The 23718-nt window shown below is 30.8% G+C and overlaps 4 protein-coding genes across 7 annotated transcripts; 2 read left to right on the forward strand and 2 right to left on the reverse strand.

Annotated features, from left to right (window-relative positions):
- Window positions 1-36: 36 nt before the first annotated feature.
- Window positions 37-4897, forward strand: LOC122520566 (DCN1-like protein 5). The gene is made up of 8 exons (XM_043640660.1): window positions 37-398; window positions 1171-1317; window positions 1404-1510; window positions 1777-1992; window positions 2845-2983; window positions 3072-3438; window positions 3520-3727; window positions 3927-4897. Exons 5-8 carry the CDS (start codon window positions 2856-2858, stop codon window positions 4010-4012), a joined length of 789 nt encoding a protein of 262 aa, XP_043496595.1. The 5' UTR covers window positions 37-398; window positions 1171-1317; window positions 1404-1510; window positions 1777-1992; window positions 2845-2855; the 3' UTR covers window positions 4013-4897.
- Window positions 4898-6262: 1365 nt separating this feature from the next.
- Window positions 6263-8800, reverse strand: LOC122520568. Of its 4 annotated transcripts, XM_043640662.1 has the most exons (7): window positions 8712-8800; window positions 8026-8139; window positions 7722-7960; window positions 7284-7661; window positions 7017-7197; window positions 6722-6934; window positions 6263-6622 (listed from the first exon to the last, which is right to left on the reverse strand). In XM_043640662.1, exons 1-7 carry the CDS (start codon window positions 8718-8720, stop codon window positions 6383-6385), a joined length of 1374 nt encoding a protein of 457 aa, XP_043496597.1. In that variant the 5' UTR covers window positions 8721-8800; the 3' UTR covers window positions 6263-6382. The 4 variants fall into 4 exon arrangements, with proteins under 4 accessions (XP_043496597.1, XP_043496600.1, XP_043496598.1 ...); XM_043640665.1 differs by lacking the exon at window positions 8712-8800 and having other exon boundaries at window positions 7722-7880; window positions 8026-8108; XM_043640663.1 differs by lacking the exon at window positions 8712-8800 and having other exon boundaries at window positions 7722-7956; window positions 8026-8106.
- A 206-nt stretch (window positions 8801-9006) lies between these two features.
- Window positions 9007-12281, reverse strand: LOC122520567 (nucleolar protein 10). The gene is made up of 11 exons (XM_043640661.1): window positions 12097-12281; window positions 11957-12002; window positions 11620-11834; window positions 11385-11521; window positions 11054-11266; window positions 10744-10972; window positions 10226-10645; window positions 9849-10143; window positions 9438-9735; window positions 9278-9374; window positions 9007-9194 (listed from the first exon to the last, which is right to left on the reverse strand). Exons 1-11 carry the CDS (start codon window positions 12160-12162, stop codon window positions 9093-9095), a joined length of 2118 nt encoding a protein of 705 aa, XP_043496596.1. The 5' UTR covers window positions 12163-12281; the 3' UTR covers window positions 9007-9092.
- A 613-nt stretch (window positions 12282-12894) lies between these two features.
- LOC122520570 (profilin) lies at window positions 12895-23593 on the forward strand. The gene is made up of 3 exons (XM_043640666.1): window positions 12895-13138; window positions 18340-18609; window positions 21767-23593. The coding sequence occupies exons 1-2, from the start codon at window positions 13028-13030 to the stop codon at window positions 18607-18609; spliced, it is 381 nt and encodes a 126-aa protein (XP_043496601.1). The 5' UTR covers window positions 12895-13027; the 3' UTR covers window positions 21767-23593.
- The last annotated feature ends 125 nt before the right edge of the window (window positions 23594-23718 follow it).

Here is a 23718-nt window from a genome sequence, read left to right on the forward strand (position 1 = left end):
TTAATTATTTAATTAATTATTGATAATTAAAAATGTGGAAACGTCATGATGAGGTTATATGTTATACGCATACGCAACCACAAATTCAAGGTGCATGCGCACTTTGAAAAAAATAAAAGTAAAGTTGGTATACCTGCAGGGTATTATTTTGCAATAAATTGTAAACAAATTCAATTCAAATATCATTTCGTTACTTTTTTTTATGATACAGTTCTGTTACTTTGAAGTAACAATGGCCTATAAGAGACATTTCTGTATATTTAGCATAAAGCTTGTGTGTTCTGTCAAATGTCAGAACAAGTTGAGGAATTTATTGCAGCGAACAATTTCTATACGTGTTTATTTAACCTTATAACATTTTTGAGACCATTATAAAAAGCAATCTATTATTAGTTAAGGTATGACAGCCTTTCTTAATTATTTTTTAAGACAGAATTAAAAACTATATTTTTGAAGTCATATAAGTATGTTTATTAAAGAAAAGGAACACTTCTTTTAACCTATATGATGGGTATGTTCTGATATAAAAACGAAATAGAACACGGCCGCCCTTTTATTTTTATATTTCATTTGTATACATGGAGTTCGTGTTCCTTGTATAGTCTCCATAGTTGTTACTTTGGAAATCAACTTTAAATATATCCCCTGCATGTATATACCAACTTTACTTTTATTTTTTTCAAAGTGTGCATGCACCTTGAATTTGTGGTTGCGCATGCGTATAACATATAACCTCATCATGACGTTTCCACATTTTTAATTATTAATAACTAATTAAATAATTAATTAATAAAGTTAGAAGTTATGGATTTTAAATAAACATTTTATTAGCAATTTAGCGCACTTAATCATTTTTTCTGCTGTGGCCAATTACGTTGCTTTACTAAGAAATAAAAAAAAAATTTTTTATATTTTTAATTATCAATAATTAATTAAGTAATTAATTAAAATATGTAGCATTTATGGATTTCGAATTAGCAAATAGCTAGCAATTAAATGTATATCTTCATTTTTCTTAGTTCTGGAGGTTCTATGCCAACTTTTTTCTGCTAAATAAGATTCATAACATTGAATAACAATATTAATATTTTAAAATTAGCGGTAAAAATGATATCGACAGTATCGATAAAGAAAAGTCATCGAAACGTAAATAAACTTTTTTCCTGACAGTTGTCATCACTGTAGCAACAATTGTTTTCCTAAGTTTGGCATCTCTGGTAAAAAGGCATGCTGTCTTGAAACGGCAATAAAATGAAATAAAACGGAGTTTGCAAGAAGAGGGAGAGAGAGAGATTTTGAACGGTGGGAAGGTTTTAGGTAGTAATTTATGTCCAAAAATTAAATCGAATAATAAACTATATTTATTAGCGTTGGCTACACTATGTATTATATTATTTCTACAGACGGAACTTGAACAAAGAAAATAAAAGTCTTATTTTGAATGTCAAATTTTGGATAAGAGAAATAGTTTTCTTTTACGATTGCTCTAGTGGTTCGTTCGTCAGACAAGGTAGGGAGGGTCACTTCGATTCTTTGTACATTTCTATATATATTTCAAGGAAATTTGTTTGATCATTTAATATCGTCTAGTCTTTTTTTTACACTTTTAACATTTATTCAACACGATAATCTTTAATATACATACACATACATATACATCATATATACGATTTATCAATCTCGATTTTCGTATTCATTATTCGTAATATATATTTATTTAAAATATTAGATCTTCGAAGGATAAATTTTGAAATACATTATTTTATCATATCTCAGGTATTTGCTTGCTACGTCACATGTTGTGCAAATTGCTCGAAAGTAGTACATTAGGACTCGAAAAGTACGTGGTGTTAAAATCATTTGGAACACCTAACCTCAATCTTTCTCTTATAATAGAAAAAGAATATGACTGTTTAATCATTATTAAGAAGTTACGTTAGCATTTTATCCAGTCGGCTTAATTTGCTCAATAACATCTACATCTGCTGCGTGGTAAGAACTTTCATTATTAATGATGAACAAGCTAATATTTCTTTAAGTCATTTTAGTTACTTCATTTTATCTTAATACTGTTATTGTTAAATATTTTATGTTTAATATCAAGAAATAAAGGATTTGTTTCAATATTGATCTATTACTGTAGATTTTTTTTTCAATTTATTAATAGAATTAGATCAATTGAGAAAAATTTTTAAGTGATTTGCAATATGAAGTACTAAGATTATTTTGTACTTTATGCAACAATCACTAATATTTCATTCGAATTTTTATGTTTATATGTCAAATGTATTTTTTTTAAAAGTAACATTTTAATTGCCACATCTATTACTAATGACCAAAAGTATACTTTGTGTTCAAGCATGTGTTTCTACAGTTGATATATTATTTTACTCTAAATGGAAAGTTCAACAAAACAAGGTGGCACGTAACGTTTTAAGATATTTACTAAATTGAATAGAATCAATTGAAAATATTAAAAGTTATTATTGTCTTTTAGCACAGACATATATCTAAACAAATTTGCTATTAAAAGTGACTCGTTAATCCTATTTTCGTCTTTTTTTTTGTTTTTAATGGTCTATCTTTACTAACTTATTTATTGAATTTATTCATAAGTATATATATCATAATGAAATTAATGAATTTCTAAAGCGATGACTTTTTACATTCTATACTCGTGTATGCATACTCCAATAAAAAATATTACGCATAGCATTGATTTACTTTCTTTTTATACAAATGACAATTGTATAGAATGATTATATTATATTCAAATTTTATTATGGAATATTTCTCTTGAAATGCATTGTATACGTTGACATTCAAAATAAATTGTAATTTTAGCGAAGAGAGGGATGCCACGCAGCAAGCGTAGAGCGCCCTCTAGCACAAATCATCATCATACATCAATTGATATGTCACCTAGTGCCCATGAAGAGGGTTTACCAAGGCATCCATCAAAACGACTGCGCCATACATCTGGGTATAAGATGGTTACATTGCGTATTAACAAGCGCTGTTAATATAACACTTCGTAAAGGAAAAATTTCTCATTTCTCTTCTTATTTTAGAGCAAGGCGATATACAAAAACAGAAGATGTGTCAAGTGCATCATCGTTTTCTCAGAAACGATGTATAACTTGGTTTAGAGAATATACAACACCAGATGATTCAGATACTCTTGGACCCGAAGGGATGGAGAAGTTTTGCGAAGACATTGGAGTAGAACCTGAAAATGTAGTGATGCTGGTTCTTGCTTATAAAATGAATGCTCGTCAAATGGGGTTTTTTACTTTGACTGAATGGTTAAAGGGTCTTTCGGAGTTACAATGTGATTCCATATATAAAATACAACAAAAGCTTGAATACCTAAGGAACCAGTTAAATGATCCTCACATTTTTAAAGGAATCTACAGATATGCCTATGATTTTGCTAGGGTATGTACAACCATGAAATTTTCAACAAAAAAACAAAATATCTATGATGATTTGTACTTTATTTTGATCTATATACTTTAGGATAAAGATCAACGTAGTATGGATATGGAAACTGCTAGAGTAATGCTACAATTACTTCTAGGAAAGCATTGGCCTTTATTTACGCAATTTGCTCAGTTCCTAGATCAATCCAAGTACAAAGTAATCAACAAAGATCAATGGTGCAACATTTTAGAATTTTCTCGTACAATCTATCATGATTTATCTAATTATGATTTAGATGGAGCGTGTAAGTGATGTTATTGTATTCTTTTTACCTAAAGAAGAATATAAACAAAGGGAAATCACATTAACGTGTATATATATATACATACATATGCATATATATAACATATTATTTATTAATATTAATATTCTTTTTATGTTTTCCTAGGATGTTTTTTTCCAATAAATTTGTGCATTGTTTTTACATCGATATTCTGTTTTAGGGCCTGTAATGCTTGATGAATTTGTTGAATGGTTAAAAATGCAGAGAGGCGAGGACGCATCAACGACAGAAGCAAGGGGTAGCTGAAACATTCTATTAAGATAGTTCACTAAATCTCCGTCAAAATATTTGTTAATAATGAAATTTTCGTTAAGTTATGATTCACGGCATTTTAATTATCATCATTCGTGGTGTACTATTTTTTTATTAAATGATACTAGTGCATTGTAAGTAGCTCATTCTATATTATTTTTTTTTTGCTACGAATCTTACAAGGATTGTTCAGAAAAAAAAAGAAACTAACTCTTTATAAATTCATTTCGATCGCTTACCACTATTCGCAGTTTATCGAGAGTTCATCGCAGAGAAAACTTTAACGCTTCAGGATACAAACAATTTTAATATAAAAATAATTTGTGCAATTCATAAAAGATAATTGAAAGGATAATATCTAGTAATCTAAAAGGCAACAACATACTAAAATTGGCTATTTCTCAGCATTGAACTTTAAATATCATTGTAAATATTTTTTGATTTCCTGGATATAATAATGTGCAACTGCATGAATTCATATAAACAAATAAGTAGAAGTAATTTGTCTATACATTTTTAATATTTCTGTCTATAAATAATTAGAATCCATACTAATATTTTATTTTATAATAAATTATCCAGCTAAAACTTCTTAACACACACGCATTATCCGCAACATTTTTTCGAATTTAAATATGTATTATAATACAGTTAGGCACATTTAATAAATGTATTAACATTATTAAAGAGTAGGTTCAGAAAAAATGAAATTTTGCCCTTTTACTACTAGTGCTATTATAGCATTTGGTATTCAAAAGGCAGTACCACAAAGTGTCAATACAATGTGCTATTAACTAAGTAGTTCCTGCGGATGCTACCTATATAAATGTAAATTAGTATAATGAGCTCTTATTAAAATATCATATTTATTAAAGGCAATTGAATTCTGATTTGTTTAAATCATTAATATGAATGTTCAACCTGCACTTAATTTCATTATTTTAGTATGAACAGTGGTATTTAGAAAAAGAAAAAAAAGGGAGAGAAAAAATCTAGAGTTTAAATAAAAAAAAAAGTATATCAATCACAATAATAACAAACACACGAGAATTAATTTAATTTTCATATGTATAATATGTATGGGATCATTTTTGTTCTCCTTAAAATGAAAAAGTACTATTTATTAAATTACATAATATGTAAAGGATATAAATTTTTAAGCAAATTGATGTAATGATGATATTCTTTAGCGTTTATCAAACAAAATGAATTCATATCATCATTACTCATGATCGTTGTCGAGCTATCGCAAATGAATATTTAATTTAGTATTATTGCGAATTATAATTTATGATTTGTAATAACGTAATCATAAATCTTAGAATACTGCGATATACATTTTTACTACGATTTTCATCGATGATTATGTGTGATAATCACTTAAGAATACTATGTTATTAAATATTTGAAATGATAAATAATTAATTGTTTTGATTCGATCGGTAAGATTTGTTGATGCAGCAATATTCGTAAAATGCTGATATTTAATAAATCTTATTTATCTTATATAGCAATATCATAATTAACACCATTATGAAATTAGTTGAATAATTAAATTGAATTTCTTATCATATATATATTTGTACATTTCTTCCTGCACATGTGTATTTTTATTACATTTTATTCTAGTTTTTTTCTGCAAAATTTTACCAGCATATTCTATAAGTAAAAATAAGAAAACGATGTTTATTATAAACATGGATTCTTAAGTGCTTCATTAAAAAGTTAAGAAAAAGCCCATAGAATATTTTGTTTCTCATATTTACTTATAAAATATGGTGGTAAAATTTTTCGGACAAAAATTGGGACATCCTGTATATATTCTGATTTTTTGAATATGTACAACAAAAATAATATCGCATAATATTAAAAACGGCTAAAATCTAACTCATATCTTTTTAATTAAGAGTAACTTGTAATTGATAACAAAAATTAAATAGTTATATGTAGACATATACGTTATAAAAAAAAAATGAACTATTCATAAAGAAGCTAAGTTCATTTATAAGGCGCTAAAATATTACTGCCATTTAAAAAGAAAAGTGAATTGTAATTAATTATTATGCAGAATGAATAAATTACTTTTTACAACAACTTAAAACATACAATACACCATATTCCAATAAAATAATTTCTTAGTATCTTAGCATTGAGAGAAAAAAATAATAAAATATGATATACAAAGATAAATTACAAGTATTACAATTGATTTAAATTATAAATATTCATTTATAATAATATTAATTATGATGAATAATTAATTTGTTTCTTTTATTTCTTACTAATTTTAATGGTATACTTAAAACGTATATAAATCGTACGTATTTCAAATTAATAAGAAATACAGTGGAAATAAATTGATAATCATAAAATTTGACATTGGCCTAATGTAAGTATAGTAATGCTAGCAACAGTTAAAAGTAGGAACAAATACCTACTTTCCACTGGTATTCTAAATAATCTAGCACACATTTTTAATGATGAAGTATATAAAAGTATAGTATCCAAATCTTCTCTTGGTGTACTTTCGTAAACAAATGGTCGGATGCGTATTTCATGACCAATACTTTGAATCATAGAACAGGCAGTTGTTAATCTTGCTGCCTATAAAAATGAAATATTAATATGAAGATTAATATATTATATTAAAAATTTATTCATACAAAAATCGAAACTGTTTTACAAAATCTGTATTTGTATTACCTGGATAAATGGAACTATAGATATCAATATCCATAATATTACATTAATTATACCAATGTATGTTACTGGATTATTTTCTATTCCATCATTGTTTTGCAACAGCCAAATAGTTCCTGCGATTGCCCAGGATAGATTAACAACTGTATAAATAGAAACGGCAGGTCCCATATCGTTGTTAAAATATTTCAACAATTTCTTAAATTCACTTATCTCCTATGTTTCACAAATATTTTTTATATTAAACAAAATCATTTTTTCTTTGTATCATATTTATTACAGAATTTATAACGCATACCTTCATCCAGTCTATGGGAGGTAACGTATGTTGAAGTAACTTTCCTCTGAGAAAATAAAGATGCGCGATTAAAAGCTGACCTTGCAAGCAATAACTTGTTATGATAGTTCCTTGTACCATATCGTGCCACAGCGTGCATATAATTAAAAGTATTTTCAAAATAATTTTAATGTGATACGGACTGTAGACAAAAATATTTTATATATAATTAATTTATTTTTCTTTATTAATTATATGCATTAATTATATATACGTTAATAAAAATACCTATGTTCCAGCCATTGAAACAAAATAATTCCTTGTGCCATCATAACGTTAACTGTAATTAATGCTCCTATCATCCAGACTATACTTAAAGCTATAAAAAGCCACAATATCCATACGAGCTTCTTTTGATTTCCTCTATGAATCGGATTAGATGATAAGAGAAACGCTCGTTCCATTAGATTTTGTAATTGCTCGTGTTCCTTAATACGAAATAGGTATACTGTGTATAAGTATGCGATTAAATGAAGCAAACTAGGAATTATATAACTGAATATAATATTTCCAAAGCAAATCGGCTCATATATACGCTCTTTACTAATATTTGGAACAATTTGTAATTCCAATGGTAATAGTTTATAACAAAATCCTCTATCTCTTCTGTAAAAAAAGAATGCAGATGAGTTTTTAAAAGTAAGAAAATATTAATATATCATTTACCTGAAACATGCCATATATTGTAAAATATATCCAATGCACATAAATAAGGCGACTTGAAAAGTATGAAAATTGGCTAAAATGCAATAACGTGGAAAGTGATCGGTTTCATCGCTGCTTATCGGCCTTAATCCCATCACGCCCAATAATCTTAAATAAGGCCTTAATATTTTATGTTTACAATAATGTAAAACTGCTGATGTATTCAAATGTTCGAAATTTGGCATTTCTGTTATTTCTACCTATATTATTTACAATATAATCTTTATTGATTACTTATTAGATAAATTAAAAAAATATTTCTTACTTCGGTACTATGTATCTGTAATTCAGATAAAACAGAAGGCGTAGATGTATGAGTGTTGTCTTCATAGTTTTGATGAGGTGGATCTTTTCCATTTTTTGACTCATTAGAATCAGTCTAAAATATAAAATCACAAAATAGTTTTAAAAATTTTAATTAATAGTAATGAATTAATATAAAAAAGTATATAAACTTTTAAAAATATTGTAACTCATTGAAAGTGCAAGCAACATGTAATAGTGCACAATAATTAATGTATGGAATGTTATAAAAGTATTGTTGTGATATTACCTTATTGAAAATATATATCAATTTTCTGGTAGACATACTAAATTTTGAATATTAATGTTTATGAAGTCAATTATATTTTTGATACACAAGAGAATCTCTCTCTAGTTCGAAATATGTCAATCAAAACAAATGGTGTAACAAAGGTAAATTTGGTGTATACATTAAATCAAAACAAGTATTTTTGTGTATATAAGATGTTGTGTAACAATAATTAATGTACTATAGTACTTTTATAACACTTTTATCTACTTGATAAACTTTGAAAATATCTTTCAGTAAAAGTTTAATTCTTTTCAATTAATGTTTTAATAAAAACGATCATGATTTACATTTACGATTTATTTATTAAATATGAATCATAAATAATTACTTATAATTAGAATAAGTATAAAACTTACCATCACCATTTTTCTTGATCCAAGGAGGACAATGCTTTCGAACTTGGTAAGAAAACATTTGTATCAATAAATTCACCCTAAGATGAATTTAATTATATCGCTGTTTTGAGATGACTCTTCACCTTTTACGAGATATCGTATGAATCACGTCTAAACAAATTCTTTTATATATAACATCGTTAATTATTTTCTAAATGCAAGAAATGATCATTGCACAAGAAGAGAGAAACAATAAATTAAAAAATAAATTATCTTATTATTAATAATTAATTTAAAAATAAAATAGCTGCGATTGTGCGGCAGCTATAAATGAGTGTATAATGGCTGCAATTAATAACAATTGTATTATTTTATTTAAACTAATTGTACAATTAATTAATGCTAATATTTTTTTTTATGAATATTTCCAGTCGGCCGTAGAAGATGTTTGTATTCTGATCTGTGTCTTTTTACCGTTTGATTTGATTTCGACTCTTGTTTTCTCTAAAAAAAGAAAAAAAAGAATATAAGAAACAAGTAAATTCAATAATTGCTTATTTATATTTTATAGTAATTATTAGACGTACTTTTCCAATAATAAATTTCATTTCTCTGCTACCACGCGATCCGGATACTTGGACATCATTCATTTCTTCATTTTGCAATCTTTTTCCAAGAGAGATTCTGAAAAATATATTTGCATTTAATAATACGAGTTCGACGATCTATACTTTATATATTACTTACTTATTTTGTCTTTTTGGAACAGGTATTGCTCCTTTGAATTCTATGTCTTCATTAAATTCATAAATATTAGATTGATTATTTGATATTTCTTTATTGTCTTTTGATTTTTCGTTCTTTTCTTTTTCTCTTTCTCTTTCTCTTTCTTTTTCTTTTTCTTTTTCTTCTTCTTCTTCTTCTTCTTCTCTTTGTCGGTTTCTCTTTATCATTCGATATTGCTTTCGCACATCTTTAGCCCAAGTTTTTTCATCGTCCGAACTATCATCATGAATAAAACTCTCATCCGAACTTGAATTCCTATCTATAGTTAGAACAAAATAAATAATGTCAGTACATCGGCATAATCATTTTGTTTTATCAAAGTAAAGGCATCGTGTCGTTGTACGTTATAATATAACAATTAAAATATTTTACCTTCGTGTTCTTCGTTAAGCGAATAATTTTTCTTTTCCGATTGTTCTTGTTGTTCTATTGCAGCCTTTAATTTCTTTGCTTTGCTCTTCTCAAGTTGCGAAATAACCGGATTCAACAACGCGTATTCTTCTGAATTTGTATCAACTTGGAAATCTGGATTGTTGAACAATGCTTTGAAACGGTCATCCTTCAAAATATTTACCGTAGTTTTCTTCTTCTTTTTAGTATTTGGATTCGCTTCTTCCTCCATTAATTTCAAAGCCAGTTCTTTGTTGATCTTAGGCAATTGTTGAACCTGCAAAAATTTAAATAAAATTTATTAGATTCTATAGAACACATAGAAGAATAAAAATTTGAAATAAAATAAATCTGCATACTTGTACTCTATTGGCACACGTCTCTGATAACTTTTCTCTTATCTTCTTTTTCTTATATTCTTCAAATTCGAATGGTTTCATTACGTTTTTAGCTTTTCTGTATAAACGGATATCTATGAAGTAACCGTGCATATAAGCTCGAAGTAAATTAGTGCCCTTTAAATGAGAAAGTCCTAATTCATCCAATTCTTTTCCAGTAACAAACTTATAATCATCATAAATAATATCATAATTCAATTCTTCTAATTCCTCTGTAAGATTGTCTAGAAAATTGCACCAGTAAGGTGCTGGACCAAGACTAGGAATATAGTAAGTTTGTATTTTAGTATTTTCATTTGCTATCAAAAGCATTCCCGTATCCGGTATAACGCATAAATCGTTAAAATCATTTTCTGCTTCTATGGACGTATATAATTTTCCCTAAAAAAATAAAGAAGAAGAAAAAGAATTTTTATTCAATAAAATAAAGCAAATAATAAAAGTTTGGAAATACGTAATTGTTGAAAGATCATACATACGTTATCTTTTTCCCATATTTTAACAATAGAACTGTCCATAGAATAAACAAGATCTAATTTTTTATGAAACTCGATACTTCTGATAGGTAAATCATATCCATGATCTTTTGATAAAAATGGTTTAGAAGATCTGACATCGTATAATAAAACTTTTCCGTTAGATGTTCCTACGCCTAACGTCAAACCACCTTGAAATTTCAAAGAAGTAATGGAAGGAACTGTGTACAATCTATAAAATAATTTCACTAATGATTAACGTTATGCTTAACGTGCGTTAATTATTATTATTTATATAGCAATGATATTTTACCTATCGTTCTGAAGTACACAATCTAACGCACAATTCAATACGCCAACTCTGCTTTTTGTTCGCGGATCCCAAGCTTCTACTTTTCCATCCTGAGTTCCAACGACAAGTAAATGATGTAACGGATTTATTTCACATTTATTTATCGCAGTTGCTTCTGATTGAAATGATTGTAAAAATTGTCCTCTCTCTAAATTAATTCTGTAGATTTCATTACTAAAACACAAATAATTGTTTCAATTGCTTCTTCTGTTTCTTGATATAATTCTTCAGATAAAAAAAAAACAAATTAAACACAATGAATTTGAACATAGTATATATATTTAAAACCAACCTAACACCTACGACAAAAAGATCGCAAGACGGATAATGGTATTTTAAATCTCTACCAAATTGTGGTATCCTAAGCCGATGATATTTGCCATGAGCAACATGAAATTCAATGTTTCTATCATATTGTAAAAATACAGCCTAAAAAAACAAGAAAATATATATAAATAATTCATGGACAAAACACAAGATATTTTATACATTTCTTGTCACTTTATTTTATTTATTTAATTGCTTACCTTGCTATAATCATCTGACAGTACTTCGAACGTGATTACCTCAGAGTCAAAACATCTTTCAAACTTTAATGACAAATTATTAACATCGAAACACTTAACGCGTGGTTTATAAATTCCGGTTGCTAAAATATATTGTCCATCCTTTGAAATTCTAATCGATGTACTAACTCCGGGCATATCAAAATCTTGTATAAGTTCTACACGACGTCTTAAGCCTAGAAAAATATTGTCATATATGTAATTGTTAAAATATTCTTATATTAACACGTACATATAAACGTTAATGTTTTAATGATAAATAATAAATATACAATAGAAAGCATGAAATATCACATACCAACATTTTTTTTTAATAAACTTCGTTTTTTTCTTTCGGACAACCACTGTAATTAACAAAAAACAGTAAATGTATACAGACATAACCTTAAAGATGGTTTTTAAAAAGTAGAAAATTATTAATTGTATATAATTACTTACATCGGGCAAAGACTTGCCTACACTTAGGTTATAAATTTTCACATTATTTGGACAAGAAACCTGCATCTTGTTTCTTGTAATTTACTTATATTTTTATAAAAAATGTACTTGTTTATACAACATATCTGTGCTTACGATACACACGTGTGCTGATGTTTTCAATTTTATTTAGTTAGCAGGCTTGATACAGTGCTGCAAATTTTGTTTTTGCTGAGAGAGAGAGATATTTAAATTTATTAAATAATAAAAATATAAAATTATATATATGAAATTATTATATTTATCTACTTATATTATATTAAATCATTTTATAATATTTTAAATATCTCATATAATAAATATTTTTAAATAATTTGTTTCATTCGATGAACGTATTATCTACCAATCGCGTGGAAGAATCTAAGAGTACATTTTATTCGACCGATACAATATCCGATGCAAATATCGAACAAATTTACAATAAATATATATAAATAAATAAGTTCTATATTCACAGATAATTTACCACAAAATTTGCTAAAAAAAATCATACATTTTTAAATTTACAATTATCTTAAACTAGGGAATTGAGTTTCAAAATGGCGCTGCACATGCACTTAATGCAAGATAACTAGATGACTTGATTCCCAAGAAAATCGTCCTATCGGATGAACGTTTTCTAGGGTAATTTGAAAATGAATGTAAGATTGGTAACATTGAATAGTTGGTTCGTCGTCATCGGTCAACGGTATCTGGTAAAGAGAAGTGGAGGAGGAGGGGGTGGTGTAGTTTGCTGGAGAGAAGGGTAGACGAGGGGGAACACGGGGGTAAATGCGAGCGGCGTTGAGCAGATATCGGTAGTCGTCAGACGAGTCGGTCGGTTGACGGATCGTGTCTCTTGTGTCGATAGTGCGAACGGTTTGCTCGTCCCCCTTTCCTTCTGTGTTCAAAAATGAGCTGGCAGGATTACGTTGATAAGCAACTGCTTGCATCGAGGTGCGTTACCAAAGCTGCTATAGCTGGACATGATGGCAACCTGTGGGCAAAGTCCGAAGGCTTCGAAGTGAGTAGCAGAGAGACGTAAAGAAAGAAAAAAAAGAGAGAGAGAGAAAGAAAGAAAGAAAGAGTATGTGAGAGTGTGAGAGGTATGTAGTATGTAGGAGTAGATAGGTAGGTAGATGAGTAGGTAGGGGAGAAAGATCAGCGAAATGCCGAATTTATGTATTTTCTCGTACAGCCGGCTTAACGACAAAGGAAAGAGTATAAAAGAGAAAGAGAGAGAGAGAGAGAAAGAGAAAGAGAAAGAGAAAACGATACATGGATCTTAAAGTGGAAGCAAGAAAGAGAGGAACATACTCCTGCGATGTGTGATCGATCGAAAGGGAGAACTCTCTAAGTTTCCTTGTTCTTGAGTCTAACATTTTTTCCATCCCCTCCCCAAAAAAAAAGAAAAAGTATGTACCATAAGGATTTTGTACGTCGTATCTCGTCGCGTGGCGTGTACGCGAGAAATTTAATATTCTAATTTTTTCCCTTCTTTCCTTTTTGGGGTCCTAGGAGTACGACTATTATTTTGGAGAGGGCATATTTCTGAAGAGAGAACAAAAAAATAAAAATTGATTAGTGTCTATACAGCCAGGAGCGCATTGTTTCTAGGTAGAGGAGCTCGTTTTGTACGCGGATGTGCGCGCGCGCGCGCACGTACACACTTATACACATTCTCGTTGCTCGCCGGCCGGGCTCTCGTGGCAGCGCGCGACCGGCGGACATGTTTTTCGAGACGACGCATGGTCGAAACACTCGACAAAACGGAAAGGATGAGAAGGAGAGCCGAAGAACGCCAAGAGGCGTTACGCTGTTAACAGAGAAGAAGAAAAAGAAAAAGGAGGAGGAGAAGATGGTCGTCGATCGTTTTGACGTTGGAATTGTTTTACTTCCAATTGCACACCATAGACGTAGATTTTTTCGACGAGTGATAAGATTCGATCCTCCCTTTCGAAACATTTTTATTGCTTACTCGATAATAATCGATAATTAAGCCCATTTGCTAGATCATAGAAAAATTTATTTTCTTCTTTCGTCCGATTCGTCAGTGAAATAGGGTGTGGCGGATCCTCCGCCACTTGGAACGTTGAAATTTTTGAACGTTAGATCGTCAACGGTTTTGCGATGTTTAAAATATGGCCGCCTCTTTTTCTCTCTTTCTTTCTTTTTCTCTTTCTCTTTTTTTCTTTCTCAATGCACACACACAGCGTCCTTACATTCTTTACTTATTGTCATTGCTTTCTTTCAATTGCTATTTATTTTCTTTAAAAATATATTTGATGCTTAGTATTGACTTACGGGATGTTTAAAGGGTTGCGATTAACTATGATTGCTGTTCTTTTGATACTAGGAATATTTAGGTTTAAACGTTCATCCGTACAAGAATACACAAGGATTAATAAAATGGATGGACGATGATAGTTCTGATTGTTGGTCTGAAAGAGTATAATTTTAATTATTTTTTATTAGCATTAAATAGTTAACATCATTAAAATCATTGATTCGATTTCAATTCTTTTTCTCTCTCTCTCTTTCTCTCTCTTTCTCCGATCGTATGAAATTTTATTACGAATAGTAAGTAATCCCTTAAAAAAAAATTTTTCTTTCGTCGATACGATTGATCTCAACGTTATCTTAGAATTATATCAAATAGAATACATAGGTGTGCTTTTGAAAAAAAAAGAACTCGTTTTCTTTCGTGTAAAAGAAGAGAAGCATATATTCGTTTTCTCGATTATTCGATGACGGTCCACTCAAGAAATATTTGTGAATGATCGGGGCGCCCTCCGTGCACCATTCCAAAAGCTCTCGCATATCCTGTCGGTAAATGAATATCGTAGGGAAGGCAAAAGAAGTCCCAGGAACGTACAAATATCACGAAGAATAATCTACGGAGTATTATTTTCCTACTCGATGTTGCGTGAAAATTTCATTTCCTTGTTCACAAAATCTTTCGTACTAATTTCTTTCACAATCGTCTCTCTCTATACCGAGTTGTTCCATTCTAACATATTATATTTTATCTTGTAGTTATAATCCTAGTTAAATACCTAGACAATTTGCTCAAATTGTAATTACAAATAAATAATTAAACCGCATACAATTTTTGTGCGATAATTTAGTTTAAATTACTTAATCTTTTGGTACGTCAATTTTGTTTCTCCTTTGCGTGATTCGCAATACTCATTTTAGCATTTCACGTTACTTTGTTACGTTAAACATTTTTCGTATGTTGCATCATTCATTTTTCTTTTCTCTTTTGTTTCTTTTGGCCCCCATTGGAGAGCCGAAAGTATTTTTGTATTTGAAGAATTTTCGTTGCAACGCTGAGATTTTAAGGTATTTGGAATAGTAAGAGAGAGATAAGGTTAGTAGACATGCGTGTTCTTATTCATAGTGCGATAGGTCTGTGACATTATGACAATGATGAGGGACGGTTTAATGCTTGATCAGTTGAGACAACAGGTTTGTGGAATAGTAGTAAGCCTATCAAGCTCTCTATCACAGACGTTAGTACGATATCGTGGCGAGTGTTGTCAGCGATATCAGAGAAACCGGTTTCTGTTCTCTCTATTCGTGGCCGATCCTACAACCACTACTATACAACATTCACTATCACCATTTTAACGTGACGTGTTCTATGAAAGCTTTGTTAAACGTTTTATCAACGTTTAGCATTATTCCATTTTTTCTTAAATGCTATAATAAAATATTCATTTAGTCCAGAAAGTTTTCCTGCCGATTTATAAATAAATTTGTATATTTTTCAATTATCTTTTTAAATATAGATAAATGATTTTATTTTTTTTTATTTTTTAATCCTCACGAGCTTTTCGGACAACCCAATAACTTTCGAATTTAATCTAATAAACATGCCTAACTTTGTCAACGATTTTTTTAAACATTAAAGCATTGTTTAGTGTATCTTGTATCTATGTTCTTTCGTAGTTCTTCTGTTTTTTTTTTTTAGAGGTGATGACAGGAGAAGCTTGGAAACAAAAAATCTAAGAATGCTTCATATACGTAGATATCTTTTTTTTTTTTTAAGTTAGGTTCGTCGACGTTTATTTCAAGTATGAGGCCTTGGACCTTTTGGTTTATTGTTGGGTGTGGTTTTAAGTTGGTACAAAGTTCATGTTAAATATAAATTATAATTATTTCGTATGTATACTTGATGATACCACCTAACCCTAGAATCTATATATCAAATTTTTATCAGTAATGAATAAGAGAAAGTCGAATCGAATGGAGAAGAAGGTTGCATTTTGTTGGAATAAAACGAGAAACATTTCTACATCCTCGATTATTGTTTTAAATTATTATTAGAACGTTTAAAAGAACGTAATGAAAATAATACATTTATAAAAAAAAAATATGCATGCATACTTGTACCTTAAGAAAAAAGAAAATTAATTTTTATAATAAAATAATTTATTTCATGAAAGAGAAAAAAATGTTAAGGGGGTGTGGTTACTTCTCTTTTTCTTTTTTTTTTCTTCTTTTTTCTTTTTTTTCTTTTTTTTTCATTAACGTTTACAACACTTTCAAGACAGTATTTCATAGTATAGTGGAAGGTTTCGGTTGGTGAAACTTTGAGATAAAGGTCGCCAGCTGCAGCAGCAGCGGCTTTACGATCACACTTTCAGGTTACAAATGCCAAAATGGCGATGCCAGTCGGGCAGCAACCTCTCTCAGTGCTGTATAGAAAATTGCTACTTTGTGGGTACCTCAGCAAGAGATCATCGATTATCTTGCATTCGCTGTTGTAACATGACAGAACTTAATAGTTAGTATTTGAAATAATAGTAATCAAGTTAATTTGTTACACATACTACTAGGAGGGCTGTTACAAAATTATTTAATTACTATTTTCAAAAACGAATTATTTTTATTATCATCAAAATTCTTATCGAAAATGACTAAATGATATTCTAGACGGATAATTAAATATTTCAGATAAAATGCCAATGTGTTGATTTTAAAATTTAAGAATCCATTTTGTTCATATTTTGATTTATCAGTCCAGCGCATGCGCGTAGAATGCAGCATATTTTGAATCCTAAAAAGTGGATTTCGTTTTGAAACAAAGTCAATAAATTTAGTAATTTTTTGCCATTTCTGATTTTACTTTTAAATTTCTGCTATAAATAGCTTTTACGGAATTAGGTCGTTTGGTAAAATTACAATTTAAAAAAAGAAGAAGAAGAAAAAAACTATTACACACTTTTTCTACGATGACTGATCTTATGAATTAGTGAAAATAGTTTTTTTCCGCAATGCTTTGTGACTCTGTGGCGAGCAGAGTGTGGAGAAAAGAGAATCGACCGCAAAAGGCTGCATGAATCATAGCTTTCAGGACCGTAATTAGAGCCACGGAACCCCACCTTCCTTCCCTATAATAATATTTATTGTATTTTTTTTCATATATATATATGTTTCTCGGCTACATATTTTTATGCATTGTAAACATTCAAATAAATAATATAAATATTGAAAATTCAAATGTGTTTCTAATTAACTAACGATTTTGTATAAAATGAACGATAATAATAGAGTTATATTTCTACGGATTTTTATCGATCCCCAAAGCACAGAAAAACAAATATTAGCCCGACAAAACTATTATAAGAATGATCTGTTACATAACGATCAATAGGGCAATGATAATTGTTAAATTAATGAGCGTGCGTGATTTCTAGCTAACAACAACGATCAAGCCTGATCATTATTTTATACTTGTAGATGTAACGCAAATGTTTCTTGTTCAACGATTATATCAGATTGGGCAAAATTATAAATTCATACAGTTTTTAGGCGTTTATTTGTTAAATTCTTATTTCAACTCTTTTCTTCATTTGTATTATTTACAAATGATCAAACTTAAATGTTGACTCTATTTAATTAGAGAGATAAAACACTCGCATTCCACTATAATCGAGTTAAAAGTTCATACTAATCATAAAGGTTGATGAATTAAACCTACAAAATAGATAGACACACGCACACGAGTAGATTTAATAATCCAACACGAATTATCCTTTTTTTTTTTAAATTTCTCTTGCCATTCTTTAAAAAAAAAAAGAACTATGCACACGCACACATAAATTAATTTATTATTTTATATTTATTTATTTTTTTTCCCTTAACATATATGTTTTATATATATATGTGTGTGTGCGGAATATATTCATGAGAAAATTTGAATTGATGTAATTTCAGGTGAGCAAAGAGGAGCTCGCGAAATTGGTGCAGGGTTTCGCGGAACAGGATATCCTAACGTCATCGGGGGTTACCTTAGCTGGCAACAGGTACATATATCTATCGGGTACGGATCGTGTGATAAGGGCAAAACTCGGAAAGGTTGGCGTCCACTGCATGAAGACGACGCAAGCCGTAGTCGTCTCCCTCTATGAGGACCCCATACAGCCACAGCAAGCCGCGTCTGTCGTTGAAAAACTCGGCGACTACCTCGTGTCCTGCGGCTATTAGGTCAGTAAAATAATAAAAAAAAAAAAAATAATAATAAAAAAGAAAAAAAAAACATCACAACTTTTACGTCCATCTTTATTTTTTTCTTTTCCTTTTTTACTTCTTACGTTATTATTGCGAATCAAACGAATGACGACGACGACGACGATCACATTATTTAGCGGCCTCTCGTTGTTTGCGCACGTCGATGGAAAAATTTTGATCGATAAAATTTGTTTTTTGTTTTTAACTTTCATATCGCAATTCACACACATTTTTGTATTATTAATTATATATTTAACCTAATTCACAAAATCATAAGCATTGTTCTTATACACAAATGGAATATAAATGCACGCGAAAGGTTGTTTTTTTCCCGTCCTTTATAATACCATAAAAGTTGTTTATCGAAGTAGCATTTGAAAATCAACAACTTGTGACGTAAAACACAACTTATCAAAGCGATTACTTTAAAGTATTATATTAGACGCTTATTAACATACTACACGTGGAAGAGGAGGAGAGGAGGAGGAGGAGGAGGAGGAGTCGTTAGCCTCATTGCAAGGTCATTCAAGTTCATAAGACGGCAGTGAATAAGCGCTAAATACCAAGACCACAATTTTACGATTTGCATCGAATTGCGGAGGTTCATTGATTTGAAGGTGTATATAATATTCGAAAAAAGAAAAAAAAGAGAGAGAAATGAATAGTAGCCGTATTTTAGGGTCTCTCTAAAATACTTAAAAATTGTTTGAAATAACGGGGATACGTAATTTGATAAATATCAATATTGTCAACGTCGGTGACAGCAATACGATTGTGAATTTCAGTTGCTCGTGCGTTTTTCTTTTCACCGTTTTCATATCTCCCCACTCTTGCTACCTGTTATCGTTATCGCTTGTCATTCGACGAACACCGCGGCCAATGCCTCTCTTCCTTCACTTTTTCCTCTATCCCTCCTCTTCCTTCTTTCATTCTTTCTTTCTCTTTCACTCTTTCTTCTTTACATCTAAACCCCCTCCCCCCTAGCGTCAGTTGCGCCTGGCTCCGCCATTGTTTCAATCTTTCACTGAGGAAACTTTGTTTTTCATCGTTTTCATCGAATGAAACTGGCCTCCCGTTATTATTTTTTTTCTCTCTTTTTTTTCTTTTTTTTTTTTTCATTTTTTTTTTACTGTCGATACGCGACACGCGAAGAATGATACAGAACAAAAATAAGTATATGACGGAGGATATATGTATGTGTATAATAATAATAATAATAAAAAAATAAATTTATAAAATTATTATCTCGATTAGTAAGTCCATTCGCATAAGAAATATTATCGTTATTCTCTTTTTATTTTGTTGTTATTGTTGGTTGTTTAATATGCACCATAAATACATATAGGTCCGTGACTCACGCATATAAATGCCTTCCTCATTTCTTTTCATATAGGCGTCTTTTTTTTTTCTTTTTTTCATATGTATATACATTTATATTTTAATTCGAATCATAAGTAAATTTAAACGACCAATAATTTTCTTATCTCGCGGCCGAGCACGATGATCGCGTTCTTTTTGCTGAATTCTCGATGATCATTTTTTCAAGGTACTCTCGCGTGCGCGCGCGTGATTCCTTCAAATCGGGGAAACGTGAGTCGGTTTTCGTTTTCGACGTGCGCACGACGACGCAACGATGACACGACACGACACGACACGGCGACGGTGCATAAGTGTGTAAGTGCAGTGGTAGGAGTGAGTCACGCACTTAATTCTCCTTGACTGCTTTTAGCTCGATATTAGCTCGCTGCGATGACTAATCACGAATATACTTGTGCATCCGCTTCTATGGAGATACGATACGTGTAAATTTGTGTGTGTGTGTGTGTGTGTGTGTGTGAGCGAGCACTCTTCGTAAGAACGATAAATATTTTGTTCTTCGAAGCGAGCTACTGAGGAGACTCTCCCGCATCGGCTTTTGTCTCATTTTCTTCCCCCCCTCCCCATTTTATCGTGGTGTGTTCTCTTTTTTTTTAACGTGCACGATTATACTTTCTTGGAAAAGATAACATTATTATGAAAAATACGCGTACGCATTTTTACGTATGGTACATATTCCGATTATTTAAATAATGTTTGATTTTTTAAGCAAGGGATTATAGTAAAGGTGAACAAGAGAGGAGGAGGAGGGAAAGTAGATAAAATTTTGAAGTGTAAGTGCACGTTTTCAAATCCATGGTGTGCAATAAAGAGAGAACTAGTATGGAAGGTTTATTTTTTTTCTTCAGTGTATCCTAAAATACTCGTCAAAGTTTTTAAAGTTCGTCCCTCGCAGAAAATATTGCAATTACAATCACAATTGAATCTTCAGATCATTTAAGAAACTGGATTAGAAGATGATTTTTCACTCAAATTTCAATCATTACGTCCATTAATTATTTTTCAATTTTGTTGATAATCTTATCATTATTGTAAGATGTATTTATTTGTTAATCAATAAATTTAACATATGAAGTATAGATATTTAAACATTTTTTCTGTCAGTAAGTCATCTTATTATTTCTGACACTGCATATTGGGAATGTTGAGTATATCGCCTGGATGAAACTCTAACTGATAGTAAACGAAAGAAAGTAATCATTATATTTAGATCTGGTTCGTATTGTTTTATAGTATGTATAGAAAAAAAAATTTATTAGACATTGTTGTTGAGATTACACCTCGCTATTATTCAAAGTCAAGAAATTCGACGATGAACGAAGTACTGTATCTACCTTTAAAGAATTTTTCCAATATGGTGGGGGATTTCTTCGTGACTTGATGATATTATTAACTGACTTCCTTCGATTGTAGCAACGCGTATATATTTAAAAATAATTAATTAAGAAATCGTCGTCATCATTTAAATATTTCAAACAAATTCATCAATATTCAGTTTTAATCTCCCGCTGGTTAGTAACAACGAGTATTTAAATTACATCGATTTGAATATATTTTCATTAAAAAAATAATCTTTATTTTTCCAACGTTATTTGATCGTTGTGAGAAAATCAAAATACCACCCCCTCCTCCAACCCCATTTATATATATATATCCAATCAACAAAAAAAAAGAAATAATAATCGTAGTTGGGAGAAAAATCGTAGTTTTAGTGGGTGTGAGATGATGAACGTATTCGTTAATTTTTCTGTTTCAGTAACCTCTGGGACCCAACATAAAATATCTAATTATTAATAACAAACGAATTCAGTCGATTATTTTAAATGAACAGCGAATGGAATGCGCCATGCCGCACGAGCCGCGCCGCAACTGCCGCAAGCCTGCCGCACGATGCACGACGACGAAGAAGCAGCAGCAATAACAACAACAACAACCAACAACTACAACTATTACTAAAACAACAACAACAACAATTTCAGCAACAACTATTACTACCATACTGCAGTCATCGTTCTCTCCACTTCGACTTGACTTGACATCGAGAAAGGAAGGCGCGCGCGTCCATTTTAACCGACCTACGCCACTAATACATGACTTATTCCCCCCTCCCACCCCCAACCCCCTTTAAGACGGTATGCGTACTCGCAAGCATCATTGAAGATACACAATTGCATATACGAACGACACACAGTAATAAACAAAGCCGTAATCGTGGCTTAGACAGATGGACCGGACCGGACCGGAACAACGGACAGATAGACGAATCATAAACTGACTGACGGGACTAATGGAACGACGAAATAAGACGAACTGTGACGAATAGATAGATTTATAGATAGATAGTTAGACACAGAAAAGACTATTCTACTAAAACGCGTACAACACACACGTACAATTAATGACACATCATTACGAAAAATAATATGCAATATATCATTATACATATAATTAATAATCATCCCCCTCCACACACACACACACACATACACACGTATTGGTCGACGAATGGAATGCTCATCGATAAAAAGCAAACAGAAGTTTTAAAAAAAAAATAATACACGTGCCAATACTCGATAGAGCGTGTTGTTTAACGGTAAATAAAAAAGAAAATAATTTTGTAGATATGCACGAACGATTGTAATACGATAGTCTTTTATTCTACACATACACACACGCACACGCTTATTTACATTCGTACGAAAGGGAGAGGAAGAGATAAGAGATACACTTTTGAATGTATACAAGGGTGCGTGAGAGAGAGAGAAAAAGAGAGTGAGAGAGAGCACGCGCGTATATACGTTTAAGAAAATAAAGATTATATAAAAGTGATGATATATAAGCTTGATATGTGTATACATTGTGCATGCGCGCGCGCGCGCGCGCGAAATATTCGAAAATGCAGCCAGACCACGACGGGTTTTCGGAAGGGAGAAGAAAAAAAAAGTGCATTGAATAATTTTCGTTTAACATACGAAACGACGGGGGACTTCGATTATAATAATAATATCGTGCTCTACACATAACAGCGCTTCTGTCCTATGAAATATTGTTACATGTCGTCGGGCTCGTGATCGAAAAGAACTCTCTTAATGGTAATGGTAATGGTATAATGATTATGACGGCAATGTGGTGTGATGGTGGTCGTCGCGATTGTGACGGTGATGGTGGTGGTGGTATGACGTGATCAATCAAATTGTGTATGTGCGTGCGTGCGTGCGTGTATGTGTGTGTATGCGTGTAAAGCACGAGACGCATCATCCGTAAATATTCCAGTCATTATCAAGATTTGATTATTGTCTTACTATTTGTGTGTTCCTATATAAAAAGAAAGAAAAAAAAGAAAACATTTTTCAGGAATATATCTTTGGAAAGTATATTTTTATTCGTCGTCCGGGTGGAGAATCTCGTGCTTTTTTGGAAATGTCGACGATTATCGACTTTTTTCTGTAAAACATGATTAGAGGGAGGGAAGGAAGATGAGGAGGAGGTAAACGAGATTCGAATTTTTTGCTTTCGTCACGAGCCACACACGTACGATTATTTTTCTTTATCTTACATTAAATGCGACAAGATCATACACAAATCTTTACGATCCCTTTCTCATTCCTCCTGTCCATTTTTCTCTCTGCAGCATTTATATAAACGTCCTCATTTCTCACGTTGATAATTTCTTTTTTTTAACAACGCGCATCTTCACTAACTTTTTCC

This window comes from Polistes fuscatus, unplaced genomic scaffold (genome assembly GCF_010416935.1).
Source record: "Polistes fuscatus isolate 324 unplaced genomic scaffold, CU_Pfus_HIC Scaffold4, whole genome shotgun sequence".
Classification (NCBI taxonomy): domain Eukaryota; kingdom Metazoa; phylum Arthropoda; class Insecta; order Hymenoptera; family Vespidae; genus Polistes; species Polistes fuscatus.

Bases quoted from the DNA above. Each gene is read 5' to 3' on its own strand.
- LOC122520570 (XM_043640666.1), top strand. From the start codon at position 13,028: ATGAGCTGGCAGGATTACGTTGATAAGCAACTGCTTGCATCGAGGTGC. The intron at 13,139-18,339 runs GTGAGTAGCAGA...ATGTAATTTCAG, and splicing joins CAAAGTCCGAAGGCTTCGAA to GTGAGCAAAGAGGAGCTCGC.
- LOC122520568 (XM_043640662.1), bottom strand. The intron at 7,198-7,283 runs GTATTTTTATTA...TTTTGTCTACAG, and splicing joins TTTCAATGGCTGGAACATAG to TCCGTATCACATTAAAATTA. The intron at 6,623-6,721 runs GTAATACAAATA...TCATTTTTATAG, and splicing joins CTATAGTTCCATTTATCCAG to GCAGCAAGATTAACAACTGC.
- LOC122520567 (XM_043640661.1), bottom strand. From the start codon at position 12,162: ATGCAGGTTTCTTGTCCAAATAATGTGAAAATTTATAACCTAAGTGTA. The intron at 10,646-10,743 runs GTATGTATGATC...TTATTTTTTTAG, and splicing joins AAATATGGGAAAAAGATAAC to GGAAAATTATATACGTCCAT. The intron at 9,736-9,848 runs GTAAAATATTTT...TTCTAACTATAG, and splicing joins GCTTAACGAAGAACACGAAG to ATAGGAATTCAAGTTCGGAT.
- LOC122520566 (XM_043640660.1), top strand. From the start codon at position 2,856: ATGCCACGCAGCAAGCGTAGAGCGCCCTCTAGCACAAATCATCATCAT. The intron at 3,439-3,519 runs GTATGTACAACC...TATATACTTTAG, and splicing joins ATGCCTATGATTTTGCTAGG to GATAAAGATCAACGTAGTAT. The intron at 3,728-3,926 runs GTAAGTGATGTT...ATTCTGTTTTAG, and splicing joins TTATGATTTAGATGGAGCGT to GGCCTGTAATGCTTGATGAA.